The following is a 14,939-nucleotide window of genomic DNA, read 5'->3' as shown; positions in this document are numbered from 1 at the left end:
TCGACTTGGGCAATATTTGAGTGAGATGTCAGTACACGGTGAACCCTAAGGAGTGTGTATTACTGACGTCCGTGCATTAGCGGAACCGCGTCAAGTGGCCGCCAGCTAGGGGCGAGAGGCGAGCCGCTCCCGAAGGCAGGTTTGGAAGCGGACGCACTTCCCGAGTGCCGGTTGCGTGCGGTTTCGTCACTCGCGGCGTGCTGGCGGACTTGCGCAACGGAGTGAGCCAATGCGCAACGCTGCGCACGACCAACAGGGCCGAACGAGTGACCCCGATTCGGGGCGTTTGAGATGAAAACGCGATGAAAAATTATTATTACTTGTACACATCCAACGTGCGGATCTTGCGAAAATACGTAATGGTGACTCATGCGGCGGTGTCATAACGTACGTTAAATGTATTGTTGTAACTTTCCAACTAAGAGCCATATTATTCAAATAGTCCGTATATATTGTACCGACTGAGTGCAGTTATGCGTAATTTACTGGCCGCCGTTTAATATTTTAGATAAGGATATACTTACTTATGAAATTTAAATCTAATTATGTTCTTAATTAACTTCGCACGAAATCTTTTCAGATACCTACATCCAACACGCATATATAACTCAATTAAGTCAATCAAAAGCACACAAACTAAAGTAAAAAAAAACGTTTACCGGCAAACATATGAAAATTTTTTTTTAGAGAACGAAAGATGAGTATATCATAATAGTTATTGCAAATAAGAGACAAATAGATTGTTTATGATTTACCACGATGAATCTAAAGGGAACAAAGCATACTCATTTTATTAATTAATGTAAGTAGGTCGCAAGTAATGCCTGTTATTGGTGGGTGTAGACAATCCGTTATTGTTTCACCGAGTAATATTGTTGCAACGATTGCACTCGAGCAACAGTTGCCACAGGCGAATATTGGAAGCTGATATGAAATACGAAATTTAAGCTTAAAGTAATGCGGAGCGATGATTATATACTGTACACCCCTTTTGATAGCCAGACGAGAAATTCACACATTTACAGATAAAGTGCTATAAAAGTATAATGTGAAAAAATCAATTGCCCATATGGTATGAATTATATACATTATGGTGGTAACGTCTGACTACACACCTGTGTGGCGTGTTCTACTTATAGTAATGGCGCATCGACAGGCCTTCAATTATATGAAAAATGAAATTATGTGTTATGATGTTAGTGAGGCGGAGTACTCGTCGTGAATTAATGAAAGCGAAATCAAATCCACACAATACCGTACGCGAGAATACTGATTTAATTGTTGTCTCGATGGTAAGATAAAATATGTAGGTATATAGCCAGAAGATCTGAACTTTAATCAAGTCCAATAAAATATTATTAGACGTATGTGTCCTTGCCTGCTAGCGCTCATTTTCTAAATTTCCCCTACATGTTTTTCTCACCGAACCATCTTAGGTTTCTTGTTGACCTTGGCCTCAATATTCTCTTGATCTTGCGTCGATCGAAACTATGATTTATCTAGTTGTTGTAACTATGGCTTCTATACATTACGAGGACCGCGTTACAGCATACTCTTGCTGTCGTAGTATGAAACATTAAGAGGTGCTGTATATCGCAAAATAGGAAAACTCTCCCAACTGCATTGCATCGCGATTTTTAATGTGAATATCCCTGTCACTGACAATCTAAATAATGCACGTTTAGATTTAAGTGTTATTACAGACATTTCTTGGTGGAACTGGGTTTTATATCATACATTATTATAACAACAATAAAGTTAATTAACAATGATTTTCTGACATCAGTCCAGTACCAGACTGATCATGTTAGTAACGACGAATCCCGATCACCGGTCAAATAAAATAAATGTGAAAAAACTAGTAACTTGGTATTTTATTTATTATATACATTACTTTTATATTTCTATGAAACATTCCTCGATTATGACAATCCATGATTGGGTATGGCAGAAATTACATTAAAAAACAAGATTTTACATATAAGCTATAAAGCATACCTGAGAAAAAGAAGAACGACTTGCGTTTGGCTTTTTGGGAATGTGACATTAGATGCTACAAATTAATTTTCTTGATAATATATTTTTGATCCCGATTCTACTTATGTATTTTAGAAAGTCATTATTCGCTTACTACTTAAACCGATAACTACATTGTTGGTATTTATGATTTTAAATATATTCGACCGTTTTGGTGCGTAGAGTTTTTCTTATTAGAATGCCAACATTTCTGAAGACTTTTTTTGTTGTTGCAATAATGGTCCATTTAAGGGTTTTTTTTAAAAAGAAGTGAGAATAAAAAAAGTTCATCGCGGTACACTAATTATGACCAATTAAAAACAAATTAAATATTTACAAAATAACGTTTAGTATCGAAATACTCAACAAAAAGGGTACTGAAATTTATTATTCCCGTACAAATATTTGCAAATACAAATGCTTATCATGTGTTTAGTTTTACCTTTAAACGAGAAAGTTCATCCGAGGCATTGATTACATAAGGAAGATAACCTTTCAACCTGTAGCAATGATTATTTTGTCTTTCATTCGAAAAAAAAAACAATTAAGTTGTTAACGCGTTATCCTTTCACTGTGACTGCAGTCAAGGTCCTCGACATTGTAAAAATTGATTAAGGGAGTCGAGTATGAATAGTTATTTGTACTTGTGAATAGTTATTTGCACTTGTGATTCGTGAGAGAAAATATATGGTTAATTTTAGTTCAGTCTTGGAACAGGTAAGCCTATTTTGACAGAAGCAGCAATTCGTATATAAAATTGTACCAAAAATTGTATGTGCATGTAACTGTGTATGTATAAAACGAAATAAAAAATAATTATACATTTTGCATATACAAAAAACTATTTAAAAAAGTCAGTTCTTATGAAAAACGATGAACTATTAATGAAAAAGTAAAAACAGATAATTCGAAAAAAACAGGTACTTCCATTATTTTTTCCCGTATACTTAGTCCCTTTTAACAATTTCATATTTAATTCCTGATAAATACTTCTGCTTCCCAAAGGGGTAGGCAGAAAGGACAGAATGCCACATTACATTATTTCTACATCCTAACTTGTTCACGCCTAAGTATTTGCAGTACTTGACCATGTCAAGTTTTCCTGGGTCTTCATTTTCTTCTATTTCCAACTAACTTCTTTCCTTACGTCATCTTTCGAACACGTATACACAATTTTGTCGCACACTTGTCTGAGTGATACAATTTCGACTGCATTTAGTCTACTTTCCGCCAACTCCATACTTCACTCCAATACATTTGGGTTGGTACCAGGAGTGCACTCCCAGCTTAGCTTCCGTTTTTAGCCTTTTGTTTTCTGTATCTGATATTAATGCGCCATTTACTCAGTTCTTAGAACCCACTCTTCCTTCTATATCTTTATTAATGTATCCATTCCAAGAACACACCCATCCCAAATATACGAAATAATCTACCTGTTCCAAATTTTCGTAATTATTTGTACACTCAGACCTGCATTCACCTCTTTCAAAACCAAAACATTGGATTTGTCAAGCAACATTACTAAATCATTAGGTCTTCTTCATTATCAGTTAAAAGAACTGCATACTATAAAAGACAATTTTAAGTTTGAATTAAATAAATGAACGTTTGAACATGTATTATATATAAATTACTTATCTGTTATATCCTTTATCTTAGTATGAGAAAGCGTGATAGCATGCAACGTCGATAAATTTTGTTTTATAATGTTTTTGTGTGTGTTATATATATTATATTTCATGTATTATCTTAAAGGCTTCAGCCGTTCAATAAATAAATAAATATATGTTTAAAACCAAAGCACAATATAAAAGTTCTTGGGAGTTATTTTAATACGTGATTTGGAATCGATGGCACCTACGTTTATTATTATCGTAAGCCACAAAATGCGAAAGTGCATTGTAGAGGATTTAAACATATAAATATTTTGTTTGGGACATTTTTGTCTTGGATTTGAGTTGAAAATACGTAATTAATTGCATATTCTTTACTAAGAAATTAAGATAAATGAAATGCGAATTATCAAATGATATAAAGCCATTATAATTATGTAATTGTCGGTTTTTGACATACGACTGTATGTTATACACTTAGGTTAATAATATTTTATAATTTACTACAAAAATGTGATAGCCAAAAACCCTTTTTTATCGAAAAGTGTTATAAAAAATTCAACTCATACTGGCGTATTTTATCCCTGTATATATTATGAAATAAATAGTAATTGTTTAAAAAAAACGCTTGTATAACACCACTTAATGAGTTTGATTTTATTACACACTAATGAAATAAAGGTCAAGTGGTATTTAAAAAAAAATCAACAAGTCATTCCATAAAGTTAATGCCGAATCAATAAATAAAATAATAAATTGTGCACTTTCAATTGTAACAAGCCATTAAATCAAATAATCATCAACATATTCGAATAGTGTAGAAAATTTGGAAAGACCCTATTATGGATTTTATAAGATTTAAAAGTGTCCAGCCTATAATTAAGAAATAGAATCGATTAAAATAAAATATATTAAATAATAATAATTGATTTATTCTCTCAGGTCAGCATATAAATAATATATTTACCTGAGAGGATAAATAAAAAAAATAAAAAAATGTTGCTCCTTCCTACAAATGCATCTCACATTCTATTCCACATAAATGTTATGCTTGCATTTCTAACGGTGAAAATTTTTTACTTTTAACATCAAAATCAATCATTTATCCAGTAACCACACGAAAGGTTTTCTACATTATTCATTGGTGACATCAATTGTTGTCAATGTAGGTAAGTATACTTGAATGTATGTACCATCGCGTCCTGCGGGACTAGCAGAGGATCGAACGCCTCGAGCGTTTGTCCAGACACGCGCTTCTAGCTTCATACATACATACCCCCCGGTTACGTAGACTTGAAGTGCAAATATTCGAGTAATTTTATGGCGTGATTTTATCACACCTAAACGTTACAATAACGATGGCCGTATTGATGTATAAAGAGCATTGTTAATGCAATAGTAAGCAACGCAATGGCGGTAATGGTATTTCGCTATCACCGAATAAGCGTTGTTACATGTCGGAAAGGAAGGGATAAAGAAACGAAAACTAAATGTCACACCCAAGTACAATCTGCGTGATACAACACGATCTAAGGAATTGCGACACCGAACTCGCTATGGCACTGTTCGAGCTACGTTCTGAGCTCCGAGTCGCAAAACCCAATGGACTGTACGCAAATCTACTCGATTTGCAAACGAAAAACGAAACTGATTTATAAATGTACCTTCTAAATCAACGCAGGAGCATAACCCGCTTCGAAAAACCGTCGAGTTTATTTAATAACTATTCCAAAATCGTCAAATTTACCAAATACGAGCGGGCACAACGAGACATGATTAATAGGGAAGCTAAAACAAGTAGGTACTGTCGGGAATAATAACGAGAACTCCCGAGTTCACATTATAGCTGCGACGGAGCGGATTAAAAATGAAGTGAATTTACGATTATAACAGTCGAGTTCGTGATCTGTCAGTTACAGTAGTTAGGTGTATTGCAAACTAGTGTCCTAGTATCAGTAACACGTAATGAGCGTACGCTACGGAATGGCGGACCAATTCTCCTGGCGGGGTTACAGAAGTGAGCAGGAAACGAGTTGATGGATACTACGCGGGATGCTAAAAGGTCGCGAATTGATAGTTTCGCATAAATATTTACCACAAACTGCTCAAGTTGAATGGAGACCGTATTTTATTTAGCACCTATCTCTGTGCTCTTTTCAGATCATAAAATACTCGCGAGAAAACAAGGAATGACTGTTTCATATTTATTTATGCGATAGTTTTTGCATACACACAGTATGTTAATTCGTAATACATTAACTACACATTGAAGTCTCACTAACGCTATGTAATTAACAAAAATAAAATAATTTAATTACACTTACTCTATACGCTACCGCGAACCTATATGCAAGTTCCAAGTTACACAAACTAATACGAGTACGGATGTGCGACTCCGAGTGTCCTAGCACTTGCTTCTATTCTGTTTGTCTTAACTTCTCTCCCGCCAAACGGTGATATCTCATCCGCTTGCGTCATCTGTGCGCCATCAAATATATTCCATTCCCATGACCAGAAATCTGGATCGCAGGGTTGACCACCTTGCCTCGGGTGTATTTAGCGACCAAGTTAACACTGCTTCGATCCGATCTGGTACCCTCTGTGTGCGAGTAGGGGTAAAGTATAACGGAAAGAAAAAGCTCCGCCATAAGCTCGCGGGGCATTATATTATAGTTAGTCATTCTTACGCAAAGCAGTATCTAACAATAAATAGAGTTCGATCAAGACTTCATATTGTTTTACACAGTTAAACGTAGAATTATATCTGACCTTATCTCGCTCTACGCCTCGCTAGCCAAGTAAACCGTTACCAAATGTGAAAATGCTAATTGCACAACACTACCATTAAAGTATTGCAGTCATAATGCGCGCGTTCTATCCATGAGCTGTTTTCAAGAGTATAGTAGATTCTTGTATGACTTGTCTCCGATGTAACGGAAATGTGTCAGAATAGGAGAGGGACTCCTAGTCCTGCGGGAAGACGTCGGGAGTAAATCCTAAATGTCCCTCGGTGGGTTTGTACGAATATACAATAGAACTATCGACTGCCTCGGACAAGTTAGCGGTGTCGGAATATAGAACAGTATGAACATAAGGACGGTACTCACCCTCCAACTTCATCCCCACGTGCATGCACTTCTGGAAGCGGCAGAAGGGGCAGCGCTTCCGCTGCGTCTTGTCGATGTGGCAGCAGCGCTCGGCCACGCAGGTGTAGACCTTCTTGTTCTGCACGGTGCGCTTGAAGAAGCCCTTGCAGGACTCGCAGGTGAGCAGGCCGTAGTGGTAGCCGCTCACCTTGTCGCCGCAGACGGGACACACCTCCTCGATGCCGTCCTTGGAGTCGGTCTGGTCGGGCGCGCCGCTGGCGGGGTTGGCGTAGGAGCTGCCCTCGGCGCTGCCTGCGAAAAGGTAGGACGCGTCCAGGTTAGGCATGCTGTACACCTGGTACTGCGGAGAGTAGCTCTCCAGCGGGCCCTGGTAGGAGAGGCCGGGGAGCGAGTACTGCGGCGGCGGCGGCCCGCTCGCCTCGCCGGGCCCGAAGGACGTCATGTTCAGGGGCATCAGCGCGGACTGCTGCTCCATGTCTACTATCATCGCCCGCTAGGCGAGCGCACTCACTATCGCGCACTCTCGTCTGGTCTACCGCGCACGGGTCTCGACAAACTTTAGCTTCTTTTCACGGGCTGTTATTCACGTTTGATTTATCACCGACAAAAAAGAGTGGGAAAAACAAAACACCATTTTTGTGCGAAACCTATCGGCTAAGTCATACACGTCCGCGCGCGTACAGGGGGATGTCACTACTGATACTGGGCGGGGAGCGCGCCGGTGCACAGTGTCGCCGCGGGGAGGCGAGAGTCGCGACTGAGGAGACGCGCGGATGCCGGGCGGAGGGCCGCCGGCGGGCGGGGGGCGGGGGGCGGGGGCACAATGGAGCGCGATTAGGGGGGGCCCCGCGGACTAAGTGAAAGTGAGTCGGCGACCTACTTTCCAGCGACCAACCAGGTCTATGTTAGGAGCGCGCTGAGGGCGGGGGCGCGCCCTACTGACCCACTTGGTCCCGGGACCTGCCCCACAGCCGCGCTCCGGTCGCTGCAGCCCTCGGCTCCGCGCTGGCCCCGCGAGCCCCCGCCTGCTCCCGGTCCAACTACTCATCAGCCGACCGCTGTATGCTGTCTAACCTGGCTGCCTTATCCAGTCAACGTCGCCGCGGTGCCATCTCGCAGATGACACGAGGCTGCAGTGAACGTTTGCATGAAGCGTCTCATCAAAAGTACACCACATTCGAATACTAAGAAACTATTGGGAAATAAACGAAAATATTCTTGCTGCTTTACGTGAAATTTTGAAATAGCGAAAAACCCTTAAATCACCGATAAGTGAGCTCCTTCATAGGACACTGGCATTAAAAGAATGATGATTGACCAAAAGATAAAACGGTTTCGCCATATAACAATAATTAAACGTATATTACGCAACAATTAATAGTAGTCGTTGTGATTAACGAAAAAATGTTTTCGCAACCCATAATGTAAGTAGACACATAGAATCGAATCGTTATGAAGTGTCACATCCCCGCGTATGCACTTTTCTAAATAATAATTGCAAATAAAAGTTTTGAAATAATCCACATCGAGCAATAATGAAGAAATAGGTTGAGTAATTTTAACATTGAATATTTTTACGCGTTTAATAATGAATGCAGAAATCGCTGCTTTATTTGTTTCCACTATTAATAGCATCCTGCCAATCAAGAGAAGTTCGCCAGAATCTACGTTTTATAAAGTTTTATAAAATAAAATTTAAAAATACAAAACAACTAGAAAAAATATTTGATGAAACTTAGGAGGAATAATTTATTGATATTTGAAAAATCGACTGATATTTTATTACTATTATAAATATTTTCATTTCATTATATGCACCTAACATAACTTTGAAGTGAGTGGAAGTAGTGCCAGGAATGGATTCCCTATTCTGTCAAATCTTAGTTTTTTTATCGCGCAATATATGATATTGTTGCGAGTATAGGTAGAAAATGAGGAAATAAATTGAATCTTTGATATCTTTTAAATATTGTTAAACTCATGTATTGATTCGCTGGAATTATTGGAACATATAAGTTTTAGAGTTCCCGGTCGGATCACCAGGACAACTGACACCTTAGCGCTTCCCACGAGTAGAACAAACTCTAAACAAGGTTCCTATATTTATCGTTCATCAAAATTTGTCAACGATAAATATGGGAAATTTGATTCTGTTGTTCTACTCGACACTGCGATGGCGTACATAGTAAGTCGATATTTATATCGTGGTGAGTCCCAATTTTTACATAATCTGTCTTGGACTTGAGCTTTGATCTATCCCTTTTCCCCTTTTCCTCCCCCCGCCCCTCTTCCAGGTATTTATATTTAATGACATATCGCTCACTATTTTCAAGAACGTTATAAATCCAAAAACTTGATTTTTCAGAAGAACGTTTTTTAAGTTTAAAAAAATAATACCATTTATTCAAAATAAATATCAAGCCACTTATTGAACTTTTTACTGTGCATCAGATCTTTTTAGGTTAAACCTGAAGGTTTTTTTCTCCATTTGAAAAATAACTAGTTTATTTAAAAGAAAGTTAAACAATACATTTTCTTCAAAATGCAAAAAACAACACTTTATCCACTGTAGCGGGTAAATATTAAGTTAAAAAAATGCCTCTATTGCTGGGATATAGTACATTTGGGCATTCCGAAAACATGCACAACTGAAAATTGACGATTTTTGACGTTCTTGAAAGGAGTGAGCGATATGTGAAATTTTGTAAATGGAATGATACAAATACCATATACTTTACTGTAAAATTTCCAAATAAAATAAAATAAAATCTCGATGAATTCGATACAAAGATTATAGACGTCAAAATGTTTTCGACCTATCTTTCTATTATACTTATAAATATGAACGCTACGCCGGAAGGAACACTATCTCGTGAGGATCAAGTCTGGAAATGGAGGCGCCGAGACGAGGGAGATAGGCGGATAGATACATATTAACAATAACGCGCGCAGTTCGACAAATTGGAAACGGAGAATAATGATGCTATAGGAGACAAGATGTAGAATATTAGCTGGATCAGACAGGAAGAAGATCAAAATTAGGGGAAGGACGGTAGTTTAGATGCGGGTAATTGAAAAAAAAATTCTGTAATATATTATAAATTAATATCAAAGTATTTAATGGGTAAATATAACAATTTTCCGCCTGAATAGATTTCTATATACTTTTTATTTGCATTTAAGTCATATTAAGGAGTTATGTTTCAAATCAATAACTTTATACTATTTTTATAATATATTTTCATCTATTAAAAGTATTTTCTAACTCTAACCGCATTTATGCAAAACAAAGAAAAACAGCGAGACATTTGTAAGGGGTGAGATCCATCTGTGGAGCGATCACCCCAGGGGACTCAGCAGGGGATAATTCTAGAATCTTGAGGAACTCTTATTCAATTAATCCAAAATGGTTTTTTGGGGGTTGATGCGTGATTGCTCTATACTACGTCTGGAGGATAAATGATATTTAAACCAATGATCGTGACTATGATGATGATGTCTATGAGGGTTGAAATAAAATTTAGAAGGTTTTGTGTTGTGAGAGGGATGAAAAGAATTAAACGGATAACAAATGAACAGGTATTATTTATTGATTCGGCATTAACTTTGTGGAATGACATTATTATTTTATTAAAACTAAACACTTGAATTTACCACTTTAATTTGTACCAGAAGATGAAAACATCTATCGTTTTCGAAACTAGTCGAAAATATAAATAAAACTCATTAAAGTGGTATATTCAAGTGTTTAATTTTAATAAAATGAACAGGTTTTAAAACTTGTGCGATTGTTTCATTACATCCGTCTACATCTTTCCTTTTTCTCCAAAACTTAAAAAAAGCACATTTAATAATAAAAAAATAAAACAAAAGAGGGAAGATGATTGGACATATCCGGCAAGGCGAACTTGTTACATCCATGATATAAAGAAAAAGAAGAAGATAACAAAAGAAGATTCATACAGTTGTACACAGACAGTTTAAAGACAAGGCAGGAGTCGTATTTAGAGCAGAGAAAACTGCATAAACAAGAGCCTATCACTTATGTATAATATGTATATAAATAATAAAATAAATAAATAAATAAAATATTCGCTTAATTGTTTAATGTACCATCTGTTACGAAAGGTTAAAAATGAAAGAGGAGATAAAAATGAAAAATAGAATTAAGGGAAAATTAATGATTTTATATAACTTAATAGCTTAATAACCATAACTAAATAGCATTTTTAAATAACATTTTAGTTGACGAGCGACCTAGTTTTGTCGTTCGTTAAAAATCTCGGTCGCTGTTCAAATAAAAAAAATAGTTGTTGTTTTATTCTTATTTAAAATGCAGTTCCATCAAGAAATATAAGATTAAATTAATATATTGTAAGAGTATTATGTTAGTGAATGATAAATATATGAATTCTAGTAATAAATAATGTACCGTAAATATAATTTGTAATACATACCTCTTAGGACAAAGCAGTAATTATTATATATAAACAATGTAATTTTACCTAATCCAAGTAAACAATAATAATAAAAAAGAATTAAAAAATAAAAAAAAACAATTGGGAAAAAACAGAAAAAAATCTTAAACAGGAATGTATGGTAAAACCCGAACTACTTTTATATATTATATGAATAATATGCATAAAAATGAGAGAGAAAAAGGTTTAAAATTCGTATATTTCGGCGTACCTGCCGACGCTACTGCAGAAACCCATTTACGAGGGTCGCCCTATTAAAAAGAAAGTTTCGATATTTTATAACGGCAATAAAGTAATTTGGAGATGGGGCCATCTTGGCCGGTAAACGGATACGGAGAGAACCATAGGCTAGTGTCGACGGAAAAGCAACAGATTTAAAATATAATACGCTTACTACATTGTCCCATTACAAATCATTTCAAAATTTCGAGCATATTTCATTACCTACACCGTTTGCGTTTATGACGACATTCAAACTCTTTCTTTTACAAATACGTTTTCGAAACATTGCTCGGATATTTAGAAAACCGGTGTGATTAAAGATACGCCGACGATTGTTGAAGTGCGTACATTTACTTTTTTTTAAAAATATATTTAAATTATGTTTATTTGTTTCTTTTGTTAAGTAAAGAGTAAAGGTACAAATAGACATGCTAGTAATAAAGTATGCTTATGAGAATGCTCAAGACGAGCATGCTCTTTAGTCGAATACATTTGCTTGATATAAGCATACTCGTTTAAATACTAGCATGCTCATAAGCAAGCCTGTTCAGAAGCGCTCAGAACACGCCGCACGCTGCAGGTAGCATGCTTGAAATTTTAACGACCGTCGATTTTTGAGCATACAATGGCTAAGTAAGTTACTATGGCTAATGAGCATTGTTATTTCTAGCTAAGTATGTATACACGCATGCTACTAACTAGCAATTGCTCAATAGTGCTAATAATTAACATGTCTATAGACCTTTAAGGTTGTACTATCAAATATAAAATAATGATGGCATTAAGGACCATTACCCTACGCGAAATGGGATTGATACACAGTTCCTTGGAGATACTTTAATTCCATTTTTAATTAACAATTACTCCTTTCTGTTCATTATTTTTACGTGTATTCAACATACGCTTTATTTGAATCCTTATGTCTGTTGTGCTGACATTTCATCGGTGAATAATATTAAAAAACATGTTATATTGTTTTGAATTAAATTTTACATGTTTTTCGTTGTTTGTGAACCATTCATAACTAAATAAGATTCAACCTGACTGCGCGGACTACTAAACGAAACAATCAAAAGAGGTTTTCGTAAAATAACGGTACCTTGCGCAACACGGGATGCTTATAGGTAATGGGAGATTTTTCACCCTGAAAATATATTTAATACCCTTTCAAAGCATTAATGACCTCAACAATGAATTGACGCTTACATCTCTTTAAGTAGAACGGAACCATTCGCGGAAATGAATGTCGAGAAAGAAAAACTTCCTCCGAGGTGATTATTGCAGGTTGCTACAGTCTGTGAGGAGGTGCGTGACGTAGGTCAGTTCGAGTCAGCGGTGATAGGAAAAAGTAGTCCGCCCAAAGAAACAGCAAGTGGTTTTGCATGGCTCTGGCGTCGGCGGTTGCGGCATTGCATACAATCGCGGTCTTGAAAGAGAAAACGCGAGAGAAGGAGAGAGTGGTGATATTACGCGAAGATGACGAGAGACAACGTAACCGAGAAATACACGAAGCCGTGATCTAGAGAACGGAGAACCCGAGATACTTTATTTGGAAGGTATAATTTCTTATGCGTACGGCAAACCTTCAATTGCGAGTGAACTTATATTCATAATGTACATTGTAATTAATAAATTACACTGAATTCAATGTATGAGAAAAATCCGAAGAGAAATCGAGAGTAACCTTGATTTATAGTCTTATAAATTCAATATGAACACGGCTAACAAACTGTGGCTCGCGAGTTGTTTTCATGTAAAACGAGCCATTTTACTGATAAGATACTCATCAATGAAGATTATAACTGATAGTTTGTTTTCTTACACGTACGAAAATATGAAGGCGTACCACACGTACCGTACGTTGTGTATTATCTTTTCGAGAAGTTTTATGCAATTAACTTCCCCATTAGGTATATATTTTTAGAAGGTGGGTGAGCGCCTACATATCGTTTATGTACCATAATTAAGTTTACGTAAAACAATTTTGTTTTATAAATAATTTATTATTAAAAATAAAATAATTACAATGTAGTTTTTTCCACAAGAATTTTAATTGACCAGCGACCGGGTTTCGTCGTAACCGACATCACCACCCTGATGAAAAATACGTGGAATAAAATGTGGAAAATACTACACGGTTAATATTTTATTTCGTGAAATGCAGTTCCCCGAGAAATGTCAGTTATCTGGTTCTGCCGGGATTTTATTTTCATTAATCGTTATCATAGCATTTTAAAATAAAAAATAATAAAATAGTATTAATTTTATTATTATTTTCATGTCAAATTAATGATTTTTCTTTTTTCGATACTTCTATATTCAGTTTTGTGTTGCCTCAGACGAATAGTCCCAGCTGTTTAAAATGTAAAAATAGTTGGCATAATATTCCATATTCACTCGTAAATTACTATTGCATAAAGAACATGCTTTTTTGATTTCCTAATAATATAGAAGGCACTGAGACATCAGAGCCACAGTGGCATTTTCTCAAGTAACAAGAATGTCAGAATACCAACTGTGAAAAAAACGTTATCTTCTCAACGAATTGCCGGGAAACATTTTCTTATAAAGCTATTTGACCGATTAATATTTTTAGCAGTATGAATAATCACACGTGACTGATTTTTAAATTTCGCCGTATTTAAGAAAAAAATACTTCACTCACATTTTTTCTTTTCAAAATCTAAAATGAAAATTTTAGATTTTGACAAGACAACAATAATACAACCTCATTAACGAAAAACAAATTTACAAGATTTCTTCTTTCGACTTTTTCCAAACAATTTTCGTTAAGCTCCGGGCTATTTAGGACTGTTAAAAGAAGAACTGGAAAATTCAAGAGAAATATGGATACTTCCTACATTTTGAGTAACAATGAATATTTACTATTTGCGGATTAATTTCCCTTTAACAAGTAATGTCGTTATTTAGAACTTCATGCGTGTGTTAAAATTGGTCATTGTTATTGAAAGTGATAAGATTACATAAAATTTAGGTTCATGAAATAAATTTTCACATACTTGTACAGCATAGTAAGAATGATTTTTTTTTGTCTTTTAAGTCCTTTCGTCGTCCAGCGTCGAATACTATTCACTTAAAAAAAATTGTCCGCCTCCGTAGTGTAATGGTCTGGAGGTCCCGGGTTCGATTCCCAAGGGGGGAAAAAATAAAAGTGATTTTTTCACTGTAATATTTATTCAATATTACCATGGACTGGTACCTGAAGCGGAGGGCTTTTTTTTTTAGATCGGAATTGCATTTATTATTTACCTTGCTTATTATGTACAAGGTTTATAGATCATTTAGTAGATTTTTGTTTCTTCTAGCTAATTAAAGAAGCGGAGGGCTGATCACCTTTCCTTCATGTGTAAACGATCAAGATAACACTGCGTTTATATGACGCAGTGTTATCACTATGCACCATTGGGGTGCGGATAAGGGTTTTATTATTTTTTAATAAAAAAAGTCAAATGTATAAAATAACAATTTTATAATAGTATCGA

The 14,939-nt window shown here is 36.0% G+C and overlaps 1 protein-coding gene across 1 annotated transcript in view; it reads right to left on the bottom strand.

Moving 5' to 3' along the window:
• The window catches only part of ftz-f1 (ftz transcription factor 1), a 199,651-nt gene that overhangs the window by 48,861 nt on the left and 135,851 nt on the right, over positions 1–14,939 (bottom strand). Inside the window, exon 3 of the mRNA XM_088264221.1 lies at positions 6,737–7,027. Coding sequence (XP_088120347.1) covers positions 6,737–7,027 — 291 coding nt within the window. The remainder of the gene's footprint in view (positions 1–6,736; positions 7,028–14,939) is intronic.

The sequence above is a fragment of the Brachycentrus maculatus genome, unplaced genomic scaffold (assembly GCF_059751285.1).
Source record: "Brachycentrus maculatus isolate JH-2025_06_01 unplaced genomic scaffold, ASM5975128v1 h1tg000221l, whole genome shotgun sequence".
In the NCBI taxonomy this organism is placed as follows: domain Eukaryota; kingdom Metazoa; phylum Arthropoda; class Insecta; order Trichoptera; family Brachycentridae; genus Brachycentrus; species Brachycentrus maculatus.
Note: the sequence above shows the minus strand (reverse complement) of the source record. Positions and strands in the feature narration are given on the sequence as shown.